This window comes from Ruditapes philippinarum, unplaced genomic scaffold (assembly GCF_026571515.1).
Source record: "Ruditapes philippinarum isolate M1 unplaced genomic scaffold, ASM2657151v2 ctg629_1_1_1_1, whole genome shotgun sequence".
NCBI lineage: Eukaryota > Metazoa > Mollusca > Bivalvia > Venerida > Veneridae > Ruditapes > Ruditapes philippinarum.
In genome coordinates this window covers 565,014-589,354 of record NW_026858135.1, presented here as the reverse complement: position 1 = coordinate 589,354, position 24,341 = coordinate 565,014, and the positions used below count along the sequence as shown (strand labels likewise).

The following is a 24,341-nucleotide window of genomic DNA, read 5'->3' as shown; positions in this document are numbered from 1 at the left end:
GAGGGGACTGAAAATAATTTTTCAAGATTAATGTTCCATTTGATGTAGGTCTATACCAATAACTTGTGAGCAAAATTTCAGATCATTTGCTCACTGGGTTTTTCCTGGACAATTATTTTAATTATGAAAAGCGACCAAAAATTTAAAAGCGTTGAGAAATATGATTTTCCATTTATTTCTGACTATATTTCTTAATCATCTTTTATATATCTTTCTGCCTAGCTGATCTATGTAAGAAAAATCAAATTTTAAGTTTTTGGACCTAAGTGGAGTTCCTTTAACGTTTGTTCTCTGTGATAAGTCAGTTTACATAACAATCATGTATACTAACCTTCATTATCGGTGAGAGGTCGGTTTGCACGACCAATCATCTGCAGCACATCTGGTACGGGATAATCCTCGTACGAGTGTGTTTTACCGTCGTAGTACTGTGTGTCCATGATAATAACCAGATGAGCTGACACGTTCATTCCCCATGACAGGTTACGTGACGCAACAAGTACTTGTACAGCTCCAGTAGAGAACAGCTGCTCTACGACCTTACGTTCTAACTCGTTCAAACCCTCGTGCAGATATGCCACTCCATTGCTGAGGGTTTCTTTTAATGTCTATACAATGAAGGAATTGAAAAACATTTCAAAACTAGTAATTTGCATACATACATAAGGATATACAGATAAAACAAAAACCATTGTGAACCATATATATATATATACATACAAAATACAAACATAATTTTTCGTAATTCTGCATCCTGTAAGAAAAATAAAATAAAAACATATACACATCTCTTTCCAATGATATTCATTATATAAACTCGAAACTTTAAGCTGCATGTTAAAATAAACAACTCATAAAGTACAATGACATAACACTGAACTTAATATATCTTTTTTTGAAAAAAAAAAGAAAAACAAAATCCTCTCAATTTTGTCTTTTATAAACAGACAACTAGAAATGAACATCTGTTACTGAGAAAACTGGAAAACAAGACATTTTTAATTAAAATATATCAAACCTTATCTGATATTTTATCAAGAAACGGTGCAATATCTTCCTCGGCCACATGTAAGAACCGACTCCTTGGCGTCTCCGTTCAGTCTGAATTTTCGGCAGCACTAAACGTGAGAATATCTATAGCTGTCAGACGAGTCTGCTTACGGGACGGGACAAACACAATCACTGGTTTTTTGGGGGCGTGTCTAAGTATCCCCTGGTATGTGGGTTTGGCCATTGCTATAATTCTTGACATGTTATGACTGATGTTGAAACCCTGTGTAAATGTAAGAGCAAAATTAGAGGTGACATGTTTGAACATTTGAAAGAAATTAATTTGTTTATTATCCTACATGTATTTAATTACCAGAAAGTGGCCGCATGGGCAAGTGGTAAATGAGTCAAGATATGTGGGTTCAACCAGTCAGGGGCATGCCTATGTTTCCTTGAGAAAGAAACTTACCCCCATAATCACTTTTGCTTTTTTAACTTGTTTTTCCCAAAGGTGAAAAATTCAAAGTTGCCCTATAAGCATTTTGGCAACCTAAAATATTATTTGTTTTAAAAATAATAAACATAAAGGCATTTAATTTGGGACTTGGGCCCAAAGGGAAACCCAATGTATCCACTCCCTTTACATACCCCTTTTTTTAAAATCTTCAGTCTCCAGCAAGAAGCATTTTATAATAGGGACTGTACAAGGATTGATGAATATAGTATTACATTTCCTTCCTAAATAATTACATGCAAATATATTACAACTTCCAAAAACAACAGTAAAGTTGTTGTTCAGGGAATTTGCACGTTTGGTAAAGGATACATTCTACAAAAGGATTTCTAAATAGTGTTCTGTGGAAAATCTATATATTTGAATTAAATAAATGCCATCATATTACTTATCAGCTTCTGATTTTTTTTTATCAGCTCTTGAATTTCATTACCAACTTTTGAATTTCATTACCAACTTTTGAATTTCATCACCAACTTCTGAATTTTGTTATCAGTGTCTGAATTTTTGTTACCAGCTTTTGAACTTTGTAGCTAAGACATGATAAAACACAATTACCTGAATATGAAGTTCTAGTGGTACGGGTCTCACATTAGGGTGAAAGTTGAAGAATCCAGTGGTAGACACGCCCAGCCACTGTGATACATCCTTCGCATTAGACAGGGAGGAGCTTAGAGCAACAATACGAATGTTCCGCTCTAACTGCGATGAGATATATCTCATACGGGAACAAATAACCTCCAGTACAGGCTAAAAATATACATCATAATTAATATTAAGTTTTTCAAAAAGTTTCTCTACATTCATAAAATATGGATTTCACATATTTCTTTGTGATTGAAATTCATAAAGTAAATTTCTACTCAAAATTTAACTTTCAGTTCAAATGACCCTATCTTGTTGACTGAAAATATGGCATGTATGGTCATTAGAAGTTTACTCTATTTACAATATTAGGCTATGCTAATAATTTAAAAGTAATATAACATTACCCTTATAATTTCAAAACAAAATATTCCACTGCAAAATGGTTTTCCTTGTCCAAACAATACCAACAACTAGAGTATATCATAACCAGGCATTCCAATCAATGCTATCACATTGTGCTCTTTTACTGTATATTATACATTATAGGTTAGTGATCTAAAAATAAAATCATACCCCAACATCTCCACCAATCAGATGAAGTTCATCTACAACAAATAAGTTTATATTCTGTACATTCTTCCTCTGTTTCCATCGTCGTGACAACACGTCCCATTTCTCAGGTGTACTGATAATAATATTACCCTGAAAATATGACATTTATTAGGTGTACTGATAATAATATTACCCTGAAAAAATGACATTTATTAGGTGTACTGATAATAATATTATCCTGATAATTTTACATACAATAATATCAAACAATCAACATTGATTAATAACATATTATCAGGCCATCATTTGAAGTGATAATTTTAAGAGGAGATGTGTAAATGGTCCTGGGTTCAAGTCCCGGTCAGGCAGCACATTTTTCTCACCCTGTAGCACTTGCATCAGAAGCTGTTTTTTATGAGTCAAATACATGCCGTTACAAGAAAATTGTGATGAAACTTTCCTTACTTAAATACGAAACAAATACATTCCCTGGAGTAATATTCTTCAATAAAATGTGCTAGAAATCATTTAGTACAACACAATTTACCTTTGCAAGTAGTTTCAAATCAGTGCCAGTTTCTCCAGTTAGAACAACCACTTTCTTTCCAAGCTGTAGTCCAAACTTACTGTACCAATCTGTGTACATCTAAAACAAAAATTTATCAACACGTTAAAACTGACAGAACTAGTCGCAGAAATTGTAGACAACATCATCAATATTGAGACAGTTATGTTTATCAGCTTATAAAGTCTATATCATCCAACTTTCACTTTGTTAGGACCTTAATATTTTAATATTCTTTACTTGAATCCTTTTGAAATATTTATGAACTATTCTAAATTCTAAACAGGGCAAGTCACTTGCACTAACATAACAATAGGAGGGTCAAAAGAATAAAGACTGATATTTTTTCAAGTTGTATTCTGTAAGTTTAGTTTGTACATTTATAAGTTTAGTTAGTAAATTTATCAGCAACTATTAGAAATTGTATGAACAGTCAAATGCTAAGTATATAAAACAAACAGACCAACCACAAACCTCATATTTGTCATATCAACAACATAAAGGATATATGGCAACTTCACTGGTGGAAGTTGAAGCCCTGACGGCCCTCCATGCATTATTTCAGGAATGAGCCAGCCCCTTGGTAAAACCATTGGCCTTCCGTTAACTAATCTGATAACTCCTTAACATGTGAAAAGTAAACTAAATCATTTTTTAACAATAAAGACTGTCTGGGTAATTCTTGTGACCTCTGTATGAAAAGCAGTTGAATGTTACCTGTTGGGCTAGGGGTTCCAGTGGTGTTACAAAAACACATCTACCATCTGCATTTTGTGAGAACATTCTAAGAACAGCAAATTCTGCACAAATTGTTTTACCACTCCCTGTTGGTGCCCCAACAAACACATTGTCATCACTGTTGTAAATGGCGTTAAAAACTGAAATGTAAATGAATATATATATATATTTTCAATTGGATTTTATGCTGTTCCGTCACTATAAATACTATATGGCGACTTTCCAGCTTTACTGGTGAAGAAAATCCTCAAGTGCCAATTTCCTAATTATTTCAGGCATGAACAGGCACCCGAGTAGAACCAACGATGTTCTGTAAGCTCACTAGTGAGTTTCTTTACAGGAAAGAATTCAAAGTCCGTGACAGGACAGGAATCGAACCCACAGCAGTGATGGGCAAATGGGCTCAAGTCAATGACCATGCACTGGATGCCCATTTTTAATTACAATATCATTAACATTGTCCAAGTATAAATTTCAGCTAAAACCTGAAACCACTACTACAATCCGATGACATTACTTTTAGTACAGTCCTATAAATTCTTGTTATATTTGAAATAACATCAACACCATAAACAGTAGTAAAGCTACTTTATTTGCACTATAATTTTAATGAAATGAGAAATAACAAAGCTGACAATTAGTCATCTATATGACTGTGTTCCTTCTTTGACATGATTTTAAGCAAAGATTTAACAGTCACAATACCACCTACCTTGCGTCTGAATTGGGTTGAAGAATGGAAACTTCTCACTGTAGAGAGATTCAAAGTTTGGGTTTCTCAAAGCTGACACTGGCAGTGGCTGTAAGTCCAGCAACTCCGTCGGTGGTGGATACTTCTCTGGTAAGATCAAGTGTCGGAATGAGACCCGGCAAGCAACGTCTCTGCCACCTGTAATGCATAGGTCAATTAATAAGTGGCAACATATTTCACAAAATCAGGTTTTTTTCCTCACTAATTTAACATACCAGAAACATTTTCAAAGACTTTACAGTAAAACAACCTTTTTTTATCTGTTTTTCAATGAAAACTAGTTTGTACATACCAAATATATTTTAGTTTAAATATATTACTTTAAGCTAAACTGCGAAACATTTTCTTGCAACTTATATTAATCACTTTCAAGTCCTGCTTCCTGGAACCAACCTGTACTTGTGCCATATAAAGAAACGTGGTCGTGACCCAAGTAGGGGTCAAACCAATGATCCCTGGGTTGAGAGGCAGACACCTTTACCACTAGGCAACTGCTCCCCTTTATACAAATACAAACTCTTCTAAAAACACCAATCTAACTCACCTATCCACCTGTCAGACACAACTCTGATGAAGTATTGAGGGGGCAGGGGCTCAAACACTGGTACAAAGAATTTCACATAATGCTCATCCTGTGCAAACTTACTGTAAAATATAAGAAAGGAAACTTATTTTCAATTTACAGCAACATTAATACACAAACATTTCATGAAGACCATGGTAACTAGTTATTGATTGATTGGGTTTTAAGTCACACCGACACAGTTTAGGTCATATGGAGACGTTCAAGCTTTACTGATGGAGAAAAACCTTTGGTGCATTATTACAGGCACGAACAGGCACCTGAGTAGAACCATCAACATTCCGGAAGGTAGCTGGATAGCTTCCTCACATGAAAGAGGAAGCTATCCAAAGTCTATGTTGGGATTCAAACCAACAGCGGTGAGGGGCATGTGGTTTGAAGACAACAACCTTCATCACTTGGCCAAGGATGCCCCTTAACTATGAAAAGTACCACAAAGGTAACTTAAAATAGTCAGATACTATAAAGTACAATTTAATCTATAAACATTTGCCACAAAAAATGAATTATTTTGTAAAATGTTTCATGATAGAGATATTACAGAACTCTGCAAATATGGAATTTTCCCAACTAAGCCTGCAGAAAAACTTTAACTGTTACAACTTGGTAAATATATTGAATTAGGACAACACCTTAATCACTCTATTGTAAATGATAGTATATTGTTAAGCCATTAAGGTCAAAATTAATTCGTACCCTGGAAAAGCGACATTTGCTTAACATCTATTAAGCAAAAGAAAGTTCAGTTTTGAGAAAAATGGCTAACAAAGTAACAGATTCAAATATAAGAATTCAGCAATGTTGAGTATAATGGACGTATAGAAACTAAGGTAAAACTCCAGCTTTTACAGGGCAATTGTCAAGAAATATTTCTTTTGTGTAATTCTATTTTAAAATGGACAATTTTTGAAGAGCGAAAAAAAAAAACCCTACTCTTTGAGAAGGAAGTATTCATGATGCAGAATCACTTCACTGTCCACGTCCTCCACAAGGATCCAGAATGCCTCTGACGTACCATGAACCTTCTCATCCCATTGGAAATCTGGTGTTATAGTCAACTCTACTCTCAATGTTGATCTAAAAATAGAACAAGTTACATGTATTTTTGAATTTCGGAGTCTATATCCCATCTGCAACAACATAAATAAGTTCCAAGATGTTCAAAAAAACAACAAGGTTTCAAGCAGAAAAAGAAACACAAACACGTATACATATTCAACAATCTACAGATGATCCAAGTCAAAAGGCCCCCCCAAAAAAACCCTGCAATGTCATTGACAGGATTTAAATTCCAAGCTTGAGGACTAATATTTAAAGCCCTATAACTGACAATATGATTTACACTGTTCATCTGCAATAACTGTATTACTTATCTATAACAGCTACATTACTTTCAATGTGCAATTTTAATGGAATTCGTCCCTTACACATATGCTAATGCTACCGAGTATTGCCAGCCTTAATTCCATGCATTCTGACCGGACTTTTGGTTGTCAGCTGCTCAATACGGGTAATTTGATATTACAATCACTTAAAATTTTAAACACATAGAAAATCAATGAATGGATAGTTTAATCAATGCATACAAAAATGGATATGGATATATCTGATAAAGAAAATTAACATATAATGATATATACAAACCTTGTAATCGGTAGAATATGCACAGAAAGCTCAAGTTTTGGGAACTGATGAATAAACTTGTGAACATTCTTGCCGAACTTTGGCATCTTAATAAGTTCACCGATCTCGTTATGATTCAGATCGTACAGTCTCTCAAACGGTAAATTCTTCTTCTCGATTCTCTTCACCACTTCCTCTTTCTCGTGAACTTTCTTGAACTTGAATTGCCGTAACGGGGTCATTGACTGCCACCTGTTAACAAAAAAAAGATTGTATCTTTAATATAAATATAGGCTCAGCTCATCAAATTACATGAGTAGGCCCGAGTATAATTATTACTTTTTGTGATTATATTTTTTTGTATCACCACCAATGTAAAATATTTAGAGAAAAAGCTACAGTTATCAACAGTTTAAACTCAAATAACCTACATACATTTATCTGTTTATTCTAATTTAATTAAATTCCACTACATAAAACAATCGTTTATTGGTTGTTTAGAAGGGTTATCCTAAAGCTATAGTTATCAACACAAAGTTACTTTTAATTATATTTTTTGAATCACTTTAAAATGTATGAAAATGGGCTTCAACATGAACTTCTGTTACATCTAATAGAGTTCATACTTTATAAATACAAAATCTTTTTGTCTACAATTTTCTCTTCATCTCAATTTTTGCATTTTGATACCAAAATTCCTACTCTTAGCAATAGACGGACAAACTTTAAAGAAGGTCAAGCCCACGACATAAATTCAGTAGGATATAGATTATCTAACAGAATTGAGCAAGAAAAAAGTAACTTTTTCAATCAGTACTACAATAATAAAGTAAAATATAGATATTTACTAGACTTACATTCGTTTATCAACCATTTTACAGAGTGCTAGAGCCTTGTCAGTAAGTTGCGCCCATCCTCTATGTAACACAATCTCAAACACAGCTCGCATTAGCCGACTAGCAGACTGGGTCACATATACCATGTCTGCCATTAGTGCAAAACCTTCCAACTATAATGTAAAATAAAGAATGTAAGAAAAGGTATCAAATATAATTCTTCCATTAATAAATTAACACTATATATGACTGTTATTCTATAGTTGGTAACAAAAAATCTTTAAAGACGTATTCAGGGGGTTTTCATATAGACATATAAGCATAATTAAAACTGTGCCATCCAATTTCTTTCAACTTTGCATGATGTTAGAGTATAATGACAAAACAAATTTCAGCAAAAACAATTTGAGGGTTACTGTTCTTAATTTTGAGTTATCTGCCCCTGAATTGGACTTTCTTTGCTTAATCTGTCCCTGAATAGAACTTTTTTGGCTTGAATTTAAGGGCAGATAATTCACAATGAAGGTAAATATTATCTTAAATCTTTTTTATTTTTATGTAGCTTACCTCTGTTTGAGTCCTTACAGTAAAGTTACAGGCATGGTCACATGTTTCAATAAGTGGTAGGAAAACAATTGTGTTCGTAATTGATATAAGTCTATATACTTTACCTTTAACTGTGAGATATAAGCCTGTAACAGTACATTGACTTTAGCACTTGGTTCTTCAATGCTCTCTTTGATTGGAATAGGAACTCTCTCCAGCAACTTCAAAAGTTCCAACTTCTCTTCCTGTAAAACAGGTCACATTGTTTTTACCCTTTCCTCGCTAAATTATCTTTATTGGACTTATCAATTTTTTTCAATCTGGACAAAACCATTCATCCATTTAAGGAAAAATTCTACACATTTCCTAAATGAATAGCAAACAGTGCAGACCATGATCAGAAGGCAACATGAAATAATGCAATATCTCCACATAAACTTAAATTTGCACAATGTAAATAGATGCCAGAAACCACAAAAAAAATAATTAGCCACAGATGTGTTTTTTTAACTATTAATTTAGTAATTTTCATGCAATACAATATATATCTCATTGATGTCCCTTAAGATATACTTTATACCTGAAATGTGTTCTATTGAACAAAACATCACAAAAAAGAATTTCTAAAATCTACAGGCTTTTTCATGTCTACTTTTTTTGACACACAGCCTGTCATTTATGTAGTCAGGTAAGACTCTAAACTGTGGGCTACTAAAACTTAATTATTTTAATATTTTATTTGATATCTTATTGAATTCAGGAAATCTATTGAATTCAGGAAATCAATCCAGATTAATGTCTTCAATTTCAAGCGACCATATTTTCATAAGGTAATTATATATGATTAATATGTACACTCCCTTACCTCTCTCACTGTGATATATTTAAACTCTGATGACGAGAAAAACACTCCCAACCCGTTTTATTTTCACTAAGGTAGGTTTTCCCAAAAGCTGATTTTATTGGCTATTGTCCCGTGTGGTTTAAAGGGGAAAAGGGCTCGGCCAAAAACGTCCAAAATCTGTACCCCGTTAAAAAAATATACATATAATTTCTTTTTTTGCTTGGGTTTTAAAAGAAAAAAAAATAAACCTTTTTGCAATGGGCTTAAGGGGTTAATTTCCAAAGTTTTTATTTTATGAAGTGAAAGGGTACCAAAAATGTAATATCCTCACGTCATTTAAACAAAAGGGTGTGCTCGACTATTTTTCAGTGTTTGATAGTGGGAAAAAGAGCCTGGACAAAGAAATTTTTTTTTCAAAAAAAAGGGCCCTTTAAATTTTGTCAAAACTATCTATATTAGAGGGGATTTTGGCCCTTTGGACCCGTGGGTCTCCTTTTATGCTCTCAAATAAATGTGTGAAGTTTCAACACATTCCCTCCAGTAGTCACTGTAGTGTTTCAAGATACCAACTTGCATGCAAAAACTTAACATAAGTGTGACTCCAATGCCTGGGTGAGTACAATAGCTCTCTCTATTCTTTGAATAGTCAAGCTAAAAAACCTGTTTTTACATTTTTTTGTCAGGTAGAAGACACATCATTACTGTAAATGTAATCAGACAGCTTCTAAGCTTTTCTTTGATAGAGGAAAACTTCATGAAAGTTTAGCCTCAAGCTTTTGGCCAAAATCAACTGATGTCAGTCAGTGTAACTTTTCAGCCATGGTAAATAATTTTTCCCAATAACAAGTATCAACTTAGTTATAGGCATCTTTTACAAAAGGTCTTTTTTCTCTATTTTTAAGAAATGCTTTTTTTGTTTGCTTTTTCTTTAAATTTTCAACACAAAAGATTCGTCATATATATAACAACAGTTAAAATCTACCTGGAAACTGCCAGTCTTCTTGTCATACTTGACTAGGTTGTGTTTATCAAGAAGACAAGCTGCTGAATGAATCAGATCTTTACGACGTTGATGTAGCAATGGATCGTCCTTGATCTGGTCGTGACTAACTCCGTACAAGGTCGGCTGACGTAACATTCTAATATAGAGGTATGTGTAACCTGAAAACATAGCAGACAAATGTTCCTTAAGTTTTTCAAATGAAGTTTTGAAAGACATACAAACATTCTGTGCATTAGTAATGTCGATTAAAAAATTGTAGCTAACTTTTAATCAAGTAACAAAACAGACTGAACATGTTTTTCATAACTTTCATTTAAATTCTTCTTTTGAAATATAACAATTGACTTAAAATAACAATATTTAGCTACTCTATATAATTAGTACTAAATATAGATATCTAACATAAGTATGAGTATATGTCAGATATCACATGACATACCTAGCCAATCAACTGCTTCTTTGACATTCTGTACAGTGCCGAGGACCACCTCCGCGTTAAGGTTATCAGCCATTTTGCCGATAAACTGACTTTCAATGGGTAACTGTTGATTCATTAATGACAAGTAGTACTGTAGCTCACTGTGATTGGTCAACATAATACCTTCTCCTTTAGTGTCATACTGAGGTCGTCCAGCACGTCCTAACATCTACAAATACAAGATAATACATCTCAGATCTAGTCATATTTCTACAAGTAATCATTCATGACTATTTGGCATGGTAAAATTACAGTTAACACATAGATGTGGTGATTTTTAAGTCATACAGGAAGAGGAGGACTTGAAAATTGAGCCGCGTCACGACAAAACCAACTTTATGCGATTGCGACCAGCATGGATCTAGACCAGCCTGCACATCCGCGCAGTCTGATCAAGATCCATGCTGTTCGCTATCAGTTTCTCTACTTGTAATAGAGTTGGTAAGCAAACAGCATGGATCCTGATCAGACTGCGCCGATGTGCAGGCCGGTCTGGATCCATGCTGGTTGCAAACACACTATGTATGTTTTGTCATGACGCGGCTCAAATATTATTTCTAGCACAAGCAACCATATCAAACAAGAGGGCCATGATGGCCCTGAGGTCGCTCACCTGTATATAGGCCCCCCACCCCTGGGCCAATTTTTACCCAAGGGCTTTTATTTGTTTATTTGAACAGACTTGACACCCATAAGAAGATGTTTCATGCTAAACATCTAAGTTCTAGCTCATTGGGTTTTTTAAAAGAAGATTTTTAAAGTTTTTACTATACACATATAGTTAAAAACAATGACACCCCTGGGGCAGGGCCAGTTTTGACCCCCGGGCTTTTATTTGAACAAACTTTGTAGATATTTACTTAAAGATGTTTCATGCTTAATATCTAAACTCTAGCTATTTGGGTTTTTTCAAAGAAGATTTTTAAGTTTTTGCTATACACATATAAGGAAAATCAATGACCCCACCCCCCGGACAGGGCCAGTTTTGACCCCAGGGCTTTTATTTGAACATACTTGGTAGAGACCCATTAGAACATGTTTCATGCTAAATATCTTAGCTCTAGCTTATTGAGTTCTTTAAAAGAAGGATTTTTTAAGTTTTTACTATATGCATATAGGGAAAATCAATGACCCCCCTGGGGCGGGGCCAATTTTGACCCCAGGGCTTTTATTTGAACAAACTTGGTAGACACTCATTAGAAGATGTTTCATGCTAAATATCTTAGCTCTAGCTCTTTGGGTTCTTTAAAAGAAGATTTTTTAACTTTTTACTATATGCATATAGGGAAAATCAATGACCCCCCGGGGCGGGGTCAATTTTGACCCCAGGGCTTTTATTTGAACAAACTTGGTAGACATTCACTAGAAGATGTTTCATGTCAAATATCTAAGCTCTAGCTCTTATGGTTCTTTAAAAGAGGATTTTTTAAGTTTTTACTATATGCATATAGGGAAAATCAATGACCCCCCCAGGGCGGGCCAATTTTTGACCCCAGGGCTTTTATTTGAACAAACTTGGTAGACACTCACTAGAAGATGTTTCATGCTTAATATCTTAGCTCTAGCTCTTTGGGTTCTTTAAAAGAAGATTTTTTTAAGTTTTTACTATATGCATATAGGGAAAATCTATGACCCCTGGGGCGGGGCCAATTTCGACCCCAGGGCTTTTATTTGAACAAACTTGGTAGACATTCACTAGAAGATGTTTCATGCTTAATATCTAAGCTCTAGCTCTTACGGTTCTTTAAAAGAAGATTTTTTAAGTTTTTACTATATGCATATAGGGAAAATCAATGACCCCCCGGGGCGGGGCCAATTTTGACCCCAGGGCTTTTATTTGAACAAACTTGGTAGACACTCACTAGAAGATGTTTCATGCCAAATATCTTAGCTCTAGCTCTTTGGGTTCTTTAAAAGAAGATTTTTTAAGTTTTTACTATATGCATATAGGGAAAATCAATGACCCCCCGGGGCGGGGCCAATTTTGACCCCAGGGCTTTTATTTGAACAAACTTGGTAGACACTCACTAGAAGATGTTTCATGCCAAATATCTAAGCTCTAGCTCTAAGGGTTGTTTAAAAGAAGATATTTAAAGATTTTTCTTTCGGTTGCCATGGCAACCAGAGTTCTGCATGGAATTAAATTCTTTGAACAATTTTTAAAGGTGACCACCAAAGGAACATTCCTGTGAAGTTTGGATGAAATTGGCTCAGTGGTTTATGAGGAGATGTCATTTAAAGCAAAAGTTTACGGACGGACGACGGACGGACGCCGGACGAAAAGCGATCACAAAAGCTCACCCTGTCACTTTGTGACAGGTGAGCTAAAAATACATCTGATCTGTTTGCTAACTAGATGACATGCTCATTTTGAGTCAGAAACATTCAACATACAATCAGAAGCCCTTTCTTATAGGCATCTACATTTTGCTGTTTTCCTTTTCCTTTTAAAGGCTAAATTTCAATTGTAGATTTACCAGCTGAACATTGTTTAAACAGATCATACGATTTTTTTATTAAGAATTAATTATATGGACACAACTCGGACAGTTATTGTAAATAACTGTATCATATTTATTACAAATTATTTATTGTGTATATATGTGTGCATGTATTTTAAATTAGTAATAATCAAGGGCAACTTTAATCATTTATTTTACATCTTTCATCATATGCCTTTCATACAAAAACGGATAAATGGAGACGAAAAAAATGAAGAAATTTATGGAAAGCATCCTGGAAAGGATAAAATTGTGTTTATCATTCACTAATGGCATATCAAAACTAGTAGTACCTGCATGACATCAAGGGCACTTAACTCCACCCATCTTCCCTTCTCTGGACTGTATATTTGTGTCCCTTTAATAATGACAGTATGTGCGGGTAGATTGACACCCCAGGCGAGGGTTGACGTTGATACCAATACCTGTATATGTCTGTCTGTAAACAAATCCTCTACCAGGGCTCGATCAACTCTGTATATACAAACATTTCATGTACACAATATGCTTCTTCTAATTCAATCTATCACTATATCTAACAGACAGAGTAATCTCAACAAACAGAGTAATTTCCAGAGACAAATTTTCTCCACAGACAAACATAGTACTTTCCTCAAGCAGATTTTTTAAACAGTCTCAATATTCTTCACTATCAAAAATAACCTTAACAGACAAATTATGTAATCTCAACAGACAAATTGAAAGTTTTCAACAGACAGAACAGGGGTATTTCACATTTTAATTCTAAGTATAAATCTTTGATAAAACAAAAATTTCCTATAAATCTGGTTCCAGTAACTTTACAGTATCATTAAGTACATACTTATTCATGCCAGCATGATGTATAGCAAAGCCATATGGTAGTAGATCTTTCAGCTCCAAATTCTTTACATGTTCCGATTCTGTACGTAAAACTTCTGTTGATATTGACCCTTCCTTCAGGAAGAGACCCAGTGTATCTTTCTCAAGGCACATGTCTCGTATTGCACGAGCTGTCTTTCCTGTTTCCTTCCTCGAATGTACAAATACCAAAACCTGGAAAAATTAGAATGTTATCTATCAATATACTTAACATTATGATTAGGTTGTTTAATTCTATAGCCTCTGCAGAGGTGCCTTTTGTTTAAGAAAAAATATTTTGGTTTTTACGGAGTAGTGGCCACATATAAGGATCACTTCTCCGTCATCTGTCTGTCCGTCACAAAACTTGTCCAGACTATTCCTCATAAACTACTGGTGCAATTTCATCCAAACTTTACAGGAATGATCAGTACCAAGTCTTGTTGTGCATATTGTCAGAATTTTCCTGTTCAATGATTTTTGCCAGAGTTATGGCCCTTTAATAATTTTTATTTTTAAAGTTTGTCCGGACTACTTCTCTTATACCACTAATTCAATTTCAATGAAACTTTACAGGATTGATCTGTAGCTAAAGTCCTTGCGCATATTGCACGGGTTTTCTGGTTGAATGATTTTTGGCTGAGTAATGGCCCTTTGATAAAAAGGTGTTTTTTTGTGTGTTGCCAGATACAGAAAAAACTTGTCCGGACTACTCTTCATAAACTACTGGTGCAATTTATCCAAACTTTACAGGAAGGATCAGTATCAAGTCTAGTTGTGCATATTGTTAGCATTTTCCGGTTCAATGATTTTTGTCAGAGTTATGGCCCTTTAATAATTTTTATTTTCAAAGTTTGTCTTGACTACTTCTCTTATACCACTTATGCAATTTCAATGAAACTTTACAGGATTGATCTGTAGCTCAAGTCCTTTGCGCATATTGCACGGGTTTTCAGGGTGAATGATTTTTGGCCGAGTTATGGCCCTTTGATAAAAAGGTGTTTTTTCTGTGTGTTGCCAGATACTCAAAGCTTGTCCGGACTACTCCTCATAAAGTACAGGTGCAATTTTATCCAAACTTTACAGGAATGATCAGTACCAAGTCTAGTTGTGCACTGTCCGTCTGTCTGTCTGTCACAAAACTTGTCCCAACATGAAATTGGCCATCATGAGGCGACACATGTGATCACTGATCGCTCTTGTTATTTATTACGTTAAATGAAATATATTGTTGTTTTTACATGTTCAGTGTATGTAAGATAACAAATTACTTTGCAGAGTTGTCAATTCTGATCAATGAGCATCATTTAGTATCAAGGAACAAAAAATATAAGTAATGAAAAAGAATGAAAACATGAATTAGTTAAACTGAAAATAATTCTCTTCTTTCCAAAGGTAGTTTTAGGCATTGATAAATATCTAATACCTTCAGAAGAAAAATTCTGTAAAACATGTCTCAACATTTGGCTTTTCTCAAAATATCTCATTGACTAAGCACAGTTATCTTTTATTAATAATAATTATTAGTTTACCTGATTTTTCCCAGCATGCTCCATAACCTTCTCGTAGACAATCTCGTTCATAATCTGAAATCTCTTCACTGGTTTCTTCTCAGTTATACCAATAAACTGCTGCTCTAACGGTACCGGTCTGAAACTGTTGTCAAAGAAGAACAAGCCCTCGGACGGTTCGACTCGTAAAAATGTGGCCACGTCTTCATAATTAGGCAGAGTGGCACTGAGGCCAACAAGCCGGACATCCTCTTGGGTAGTTTCAATGTTTCTTATCGTTCTGAAAGTAAATTTTTTAGTTTTAAATATTTCAAATTATATTATTATTAGTGTAACTACTATACTGTATACTTTAAATTTCATAAAGGACCATATTTCTTTAACAAAAAAGAAGAAAAAACAAGAGACCATTTTATAAAGTACGTAGTAAGTAATAAAAGATGAAAAAATCAAATCAATATCTGTTCTTTCAACCATTATGAACTGTTATGAATTGGTTAAAATAGACAGATACCTGGTAATAAACCCAATAGCTGATTTTGTTCTCTTTTCAGTTTTCATATATCTTTTTTTCTTACATTTTTGTCACATGAGAAGGCATTTTTCACAGTGATGTCATTATTTGAGAAAATACCAGGATTAAGATAAAAATCTGACATATTGCACTTCTAGAAGAGCTAACAGCCTTTGTATATTCTTTAGATAACCTACCTGGCAACAAGAGATTCTAAAACTGGTCCTCTTTCATCGTGCAATAAATGCACCTCATCCTAAAATACAAAATAATTTCTTAAGTTATGATATGAAATAACAATACAAGGGTTTAAAAAAGTTCTTTGTTTTACTAATACCAGATTTCAATTTAGTTTATGATGTTCTTTGCTATTTTTTTAGACACACTAAATAGTTGCAAATTTGTACTAGCCGGTATTAGTCAGGGAAGTAAAATTTAATGTCCCACCAACACCGCTTATGTCATATAGTAACATAACTGTCATAATGGCAAGATGCTCTATTATCAAATATTTAAGCTTATAGCTTTTCAGCAATGGCTTTTGTAAGAGAGGGACTTAAAATAAGCTATTGTGCCTTATGCACGATTCAAACCGATATATTCTACCTATCAGATGTTATGATATAAATAACACAGTAAATGAATCAAAATGTTAACCAAGTTCAAATGAAAGTTGTGACAAATGAACTGCTTAGTCACACAAAAAATATTAGACAAACATACAAAACTTACAAGGCAACATTTATTACATAATAACCACAACTGCTTTTCAAATAGTGAAAGTTAAATAAGAGAGCTTACAAAGATCATAAGTCTGACAAGCTGTGTGTAAGTTCTCTCCCCTCCTTTTCTTGTAATGATATCCCATTTCTCTGGTGTACAAACAATAATCTGAGTGGCATTTATCTGTTCCTTTGTCACTTGAGAATCACCTGTCAACTCCTCTACTTTAATACCATATGACTTCAATCTCTGTAACAGGAAGAATTCTTTTTTATCAGCATGTAAATGATTATAATTATGCAATACAGGACTACTTTAAAGACTCATTTCTGTACTCATCAATAATCAAGCACTTATTTCAAACAAACCCGAGTGACTAAATTCAAATTTCCAACAAATGTACCTGAACCGTAGCTTAATAACCAAAACTACAAAGAACTGTTACAATGTTTTCAGCCACTTAATAAGCAAACAGTTTGTTGACCTGATAAGGTGCATTTAGTTTGAATTGTTTACACAAAACAAGTATAAACACAGTATATGTCATATGGCGACTTTAAAGCCATACTGGTGGAAGAAGACCTAAAGGTTTCCTTGTGAGCATTATTTCAGGCACAAACTGGCACCTGAGTAGAACCACCAACATTCTGTAAGCTAGCTGGATAGCTTACTCACATTTACGAATCCAAAGTCTCTGTCTAGATTCAAACAAACAGTGATGGGGGCAAGTGGTCTGATGCCATTAACCTTAACAACTCGGCCACAGATGCCCCTTGGTCATAGATCAAGATACAAATCTTCGCAAAATATTTTATCAATTTTGATATTAATTAAACCTGAATGAAACCAATTTATTATAATTATACTAACAATTTTAGAAACAGCATTTGATCATTTAATGGTAATACTGCTAAACTTTAATTTGTATACATTAATAACAATTTTAAAGGTTCTACACACCATTCCAAATCCGCCAACCATTTCCTGTACAAGTGATTTCATGGGTGCCACATAGACTATCTTAAACTCATCTCCGTTGATTGTACCATCTGGATTCACATGCTTACCAATCTCTCGTAACATGGTCAACAAAGCCACATTTGTTTTACCTGCTCCCCTATTTTAATATAAACAATGCAAGTTCAAAATTAAGAGTAATAAGTTCAAAATAAAAGAGTAATACCACATCAAGTATAAACAATGTTCATTTTAAAAACAGAACACATGTTTGCAGAAATATCACAAAATTTATCAATAGCTTCCATACTAGAAAATAATTTAATGTCACAAACAGAATTTAAACAGTTAGTCATGAAGAAATTTATTACAGACTCTTCTTACAGAATAAGTATCAGGAAATGTTACTGACAGTGAAGAATCTATAAGAACATCTACATTTCAAAGATATCAAAAATAGTTCAAGTTCATTGGCAATTCTTATTAATTTTTATATTTCAAAACAGCAAGAAATAAATTCTGACATGTTAATTCTTTCATTATCATACAGTATAATTGAATTCTGACAATAAGAAGAGGTAGCTCTTTTCCCTTGCAATCATTAATTTAGAGAAGAAAACTTACTGTTGGGGCACAAAGAAGGAGATTTTGATCCGTTTCCATAGCTGCTTTAAATAAGCGACTCTGTATTCTGTTCAATGTTTGGAACCCTTCAAAAGCTGGCTGAGCATATTTTGGTAGCCTGTCTATATTCACCAACGACTGAAAAAACAAGCAATTATCATAGTATAGCAAGCAATCCATAAGTCCCCTACCGGTAAGAGCCCAAGCAACATTCTGAAGGGCCATTGGCCATTCACTTATGTTCCTATTTTAAGTAAATTTGTTGAAAAAGTTCTTTAAAAGTGATCACAGGAAACAGTTTTTATGTACAGACAGACGGACTAGAGGACACTCTAAAGTTATTTTTTAAACATCCCTGTTATCAAAATATAACATTTTTAAAATCCTATCATGATTGAAGAAGTTGGAGTAAAAATTACCAATTTCTCAAAAAAAAAGTTCAAAAGGGGCATAATTCTGGAAATAGTCTTGCTAGAGTATTGAACACTCACAAATGTTGAGTGATAATAAGAAACATTTATATGAAGTTTGAAGTAGATACATTCAGAAAAAGAAGTTATTAAAAAAAAAAAAATGTTTTTACATGAAAATTTTAAGTTCAAGGGAGGTAATTCTGATAAATTTTGTGCTAGAGTTGTAAACCTTGTCACATATGATGTGGTTGATTACAAGCAACTTATATTTAAAGTTTGAAGAAAATACCTTAAGAAATAAAGAACTTATAGTGAAAAAACTTAAAAACTAGAATCTGATATCTTGAAATTCAGTCTATTTGTTGCCATAGCAACCAGAATTTTCAACATAAGAAGATAAGAAAAAAATGTGCATAATTTCCATACTGCCATATACCCATATGTCAAGTTTCATAAACATATTTTCAGTACTTTTTATGTTATCACTGGATCCAGGTTATGTGTAACATTTGCCATATTTTCAGTCTATTTGTTGCCATAGCAACCAGAATTTTCAACATAGGAAGAAAAGAAAAAGACGTGCATAATCTCCATACTGCCATCTATCCATATATCAAGTTTCATAAAAATATTTTCAGTACTTTTTGCATTATTGCGGGATCCAGGTTATGTGTAAAATTTGCCATATTTTCAGTCTATTTGTTGCCATAGCAACCAGAATTTTCAACATAGGAAGAAAAGAAAAAGACGTGCATAATCTCCATACTGCCATCTATCCATATATCAAGTTTCATTAAAATATTTTCAGTACTTTTTGTGTTATCGCGGGATCCAGTTTTGTGGACGGACGGACTGACGGACAGACAGACGGACGGACGGACTAACGGACGGACAGACAGACGGACGGAGGGTAAACCTAAAGTCCCCTCCGGTAAACCGGTAGGGGACTAACAAGGGACATATCAGCTTTAGCTCTCTTGTTGCTACTACTATAAAACCACACAGATCTATCTATAAAATAATAATAATTGTGAGAATAATAAAACAGAACTAGAGGATGCTTTTGTAAAAAAGCGCATGTCTCCCCCACTGCACTGTGACCTTGACCTACTGACCCCAAAAACAATAGGGATCATCTGCTCTATAAGACCAATCATCCTATGAAGTTTGAGGGCTGTAGGTCAAAAGGAACTCTAGTTATCATCCGGAAACGAGAAATTGACCAACGGTCACTGTGACCTTGACCTTTGACCTACTGACCCCAAAAACAATAGGGATCATCTGCTCTATAAGACCAATCATCCTATGAAGTTTGAGGGCTGTAGGTCAAAAGGAACTCTAGTTATCATCCGGAAACGAGAAATTGACCAACGGTCACTGTGACCTTGACCTTTGAACTACTGACCCCAAAAACAATAGGGATCATCTGCTCAATAAGACCAATCATCCTATGAAGTTTGAGGTCTGTAGGTCTAAAGGAACTCTAGTTATCATCCGGAAACGAGAAATTGACCAACGGTCAGTGTGACCTTGACCTTTGACCTACTGACCCAAAAACAATAGGGATCATCAGCTCTATAAGACCAATCATCCTATGAAGTTTGAGGGCTGTAGGTCAAAAGGAACTCTAGTTATCATCCGGAAACGAGAAATTGACCAACGGTCACTGTGACCTTGACCTTTGACCTACTGACCCCAAAAACAATAGGGATCATCAGCTCTATAAGACCAATCATCCTATGAAGTTTGAGGGCTGTAGGTCAAAAGGAACTCTAGTTATCATCCGGAAACGAGAAATTGACCAACGGTCACTGTGACCTTGACCTTTGAACTACTGACCCCAAAAACAATAGGGATCATCTGCTCAATAAGACCAACCATCCTATGAAGTTTGAGGTCTGTAGGTCTAAAGGAACTCTAGTTATCATCCGGAAACGAGAAATTGACCAACGGTCAGTGTGACCTTGACCTTTGACCTACTGACCCCAAAAACAATAGGGATCATCAGCTCTATAAGACCAATCATCCTATGAAGTTTGAGGGCTGTAGGTCAAAAGGAACTCTAGTTATCGTCCGGAAACGAAGAATGGACGGACGGACGGACGGACTGACGGACGGACGGACTGACGGACGGACGGACGGACAGGGCAAAAACAATATGTCTCCCCCCGAGGTGGGGGAGACATAATAAACAAGCAATTATCATAGTATTGCAAGCAATCCATAAGTCCCCAACCGGTAAGAGCCCAAGCAACATTCTGAAGGGCATTGGCCATTCACTTATGTTCCTATTTTAAGTAAATTTGTTAAAAAAGTTATTTAAAAGTAATCACAGGAAACAGTTTTTATGTACAGACAGACAGACTGAAGGACACTCTAAAGTTATTTTTTAAACATCCCTGTTATCAAAATATAACATTTTTAAAATCCTATCATGATTGAAGAAGTTGGAGTAAAAATTACCAATTTCTCAAAAAAAAAGGCTAAGTTCAAAAGGGGCATAATTCTGGAAATAGTCTTGCTAGAGTATTGAACACTCACAAATGTTGAGTGATAATAAGAAACATTTATATGAAGTTTGAAGTAGATACATTCAAAAAAAGAAGTTATTAAAAAAAACAATGTTTTTTTCATGAAAATTTTAAGTTCAAGGGAGGTAATTCTGATAAATTTTGTGCTAGAGTTGTAAACCTTGTCACATATGATGTGGTTGATGACAAGCAACTTATATTTAAAGTTTGAAGAAAATACCTTAAGAAATAAAGAACTTATAGTGAAAAAACTTAAAAACTAGAATCAGAAATCTTAAAATTCAGTCTATTTGTTGCCATAGCAACCAAAATTTTCAACATAGGAAGATAAGAGAAGGATGTGCATAATTTCCATACTGCCATCTACCCATATGTCAAGTTTCATAAACATATTTTCAGTACTTTTTGTGTTATCACTGGATCCAGGTTATGTGTAAAATTTGCCATATTTTCAGTCTATTTGTTGCCATAGCAACCAGAATTTTCAACATAGGAAGAAAAGAAAAAGATGTGCATAATCTCCATACTGCCATCTATCCATATATCAAGTTTCATAAAAATATTTTCAGTACTTTTTGCATTATCGCGGGATCCAGGTTATGTGTAAAATTTGCCATATTTTCAGTCTATTTGTTGCCATAGCAACCAGAATTTTCAAGATAGGAAGAAAAGAAAAAGACGTGCATAATCTCCATACTGCCATCTATCCATATATCAAGTTTCATTAAAATATTTTCAGTACTTTTTGCGTTATCGCGGGATCCAGTTTTGTGGACCGACGGACTGACGGACAGACGGACTGACGGACAGACAGACAGACGGACGGAGGGTAAACCTAAAGTCCCCTCCGGTAAACCGGTAGGGGACTAAAAAGTGTTGCAAATAGTACTTTTCACTCCAATCAGGGCAAGAATAGCACAAAAAAACCGACTTTAAATTTATTTCTGAGAAAATTTCTTACTTATCTTTATCATATTTTTCTGTTTAAAGCACTCCAGCTGATCTATGTAAGAAATTCAAATTTCATGCTTTTGGGCATTTAGACCTCAGTGGAGTTCCTTTAATCTAACTGTTAAAGATTCTTTCAAAGTACAGTGTTGCTTTTACAACCTCAATTTTCCTGTCAAAAAACAACATTACCTCGTCCGAGTCAAATGGTTGTGGTTTTAGAGCAGGAACATGTACCTCCTCATACCCTTTCCTCTGTTTTCTAAATGATCCATCAGGTAGCTGACACTTCTTGTTGGCCATCAAATGACTGCCATGAGTGAACGACAAGTCCTCAAGATCAAGATTGCTGACATACCCAAGCTCCTGTGTAGAAAATAATTCCAATTTTTTTGTTTGTTCATGTTCTGTTCATAAAATTTTCAGTTATATAAATGCATTTAACTAATTTAATTTAATTTCAACATTTTTTTTTCTAGTATTTACTGGTGAGCAATTATAAAAGAATACTGTCCCCTGTTCTAGCATTTTACTACCCACTCTTGGCTGAAGACCAAATCTCTTCAAAACAATACTGAATTATCGTCGAGTGACCCGTTTTTACGCTGCCCTATTTCGACGCCATTTATATTTTGCCTCATCATTGGTATAAGCAGCCGCTAACGTCATTACTGTACTACGCTATAGCAAAAGGGGATTCCTCTAGTTTGTCAGGTAACAATATGTAGTAAGTTATACACCCAAAGATTTAGCATGTTATACCTTATTTAAGAGATTTTTGTATGATTTCACTGATGCAATTTTGACCCTCACTTTACTATGTCATGTTTTCCTTGAAAAAAATGGCTGGAAAATACCCCCCTGTCTGCTGACCTCATTTCCTTATTCTCAGGTCACGTGGCAGATAAATTACCCAATAGTGTTGTTTTGGGCGCATTTTTTCACCCTAAAGCAACCTGTACGTGTTGTATATTTTTTACGGTTATTAATCAATGAATGAATGTTAATTGAAAATTAATTGGATATGTTTATCTTATTTGGATAAAATGAATTGCCATATTTTAAATAGTTGCTCTACTAGTATTATTTTGTTTTTGCAGGTTCAATAAAGGAAGTAAAGGTGCTATTTTCCAACCTATATTATTCAGCAGAGGAGGTCAAACAGACTAGGGCAACCATCCAAACCACTGTAAAAATACAACAAAAGCATTTACCATATATAATTATGCTTTATTTATGAAAGAAATAAAGACTAGATAAACTATTTTTCACTTGTTGATACTTTGCAGGTCTATGCTCTTGATATTGGTGAACAACGTAAGTAAAAGTATTATGGTGTACAGTCTCCTGTAGTGTGTAATTAAATTAGCCAATCAATAGCGTCGTTTTAGGGCACTCTCAATCAAAATGGCTGCTCCCGGATGAAGTGAAAGTAGGATTGTTCATGAAAAGGAATAGCTGGAAAACAGCTTAAATTTACCCATTTCATTAAGGTTAGAGAATATTTAAAAAGTTAAAACATTTTATACAATACAATCACATGGTTTTTATAGATGCATACAAAACAATCCTTATGGGCGTCGAAACTGGTCACTCGAGGATATTTAAAATAGCTTTAAACACAGTATCGAAAAAGAAAATCTCTGAAAACATATGCCTTGACAGAGACTTGAACATCCTACAGTAAAGTTCAGACACCATCTTCCAAGCTTGTCTGAATGGCATACAAAAACTTAGATGACCAGAACATTACCTGTGTATCATCTGTATCCATCGCCTCAATATCGGCTGCGACACGGCTTTTCCTTGCCTGATCTCGACGTGACCTCTCTTCAGATACGATATCTTCTTTATCTATAGCTTGTAGAGCCTGTAAAATCTTCAACAGTTCTGGTTCACTCTCCATCTTCTCCTCTATGTCAACTTTCTCTTTCTCATTCTGGGCTTGAGCCAGTAGTGTACAGTATAGGACTGAAAAAAACAGAGCCAGTAGTGTACAGTATAGGACTGAAAAATAATCAGTAAGTCAATAAGTGCTTGATTTAAATGTCTCCCTCAGAAATGTGTCAGCTATATAAGTTTAAAAAGGCGTGTCTTTATCTTCATAATATTGTTTGTGTGTTCAATGCTTACTGAATTTTTTCTAATTACGGTAAATCACAGTGATT

At 34.5% G+C, this 24,341-nt stretch overlaps 1 protein-coding gene across 1 annotated transcript in view; it reads right to left on the bottom strand.

The window, feature by feature from the left end:
• LOC132752240 (U5 small nuclear ribonucleoprotein 200 kDa helicase-like) overlaps positions 1-24,341 on the bottom strand; it is a 42,366-nt gene that overhangs the window by 8,600 nt on the left and 9,425 nt on the right. The window contains 24 exon segments of the mRNA XM_060742556.1: positions 332-608; positions 1,019-1,273; positions 2,063-2,254; positions 2,666-2,794; positions 3,192-3,290; positions 3,927-4,087; positions 4,660-4,829; positions 5,239-5,343; positions 6,215-6,358; positions 6,926-7,156; positions 7,762-7,913; positions 8,412-8,531; positions 9,152-9,195; positions 10,100-10,291; positions 10,573-10,780; positions 13,406-13,586; positions 13,936-14,147; positions 15,485-15,743; positions 16,175-16,233; positions 16,779-16,949; positions 17,661-17,812; positions 18,278-18,419; positions 22,366-22,539; positions 23,927-24,144. Of these exon segments, the coding sequence (XP_060598539.1) occupies positions 332-608; positions 1,019-1,273; positions 2,063-2,254; positions 2,666-2,794; positions 3,192-3,290; positions 3,927-4,087; positions 4,660-4,829; positions 5,239-5,343; positions 6,215-6,358; positions 6,926-7,156; positions 7,762-7,913; positions 8,412-8,531; positions 9,152-9,195; positions 10,100-10,291; positions 10,573-10,780; positions 13,406-13,586; positions 13,936-14,147; positions 15,485-15,743; positions 16,175-16,233; positions 16,779-16,949; positions 17,661-17,812; positions 18,278-18,419; positions 22,366-22,539; positions 23,927-24,144 (4,047 nt within the window).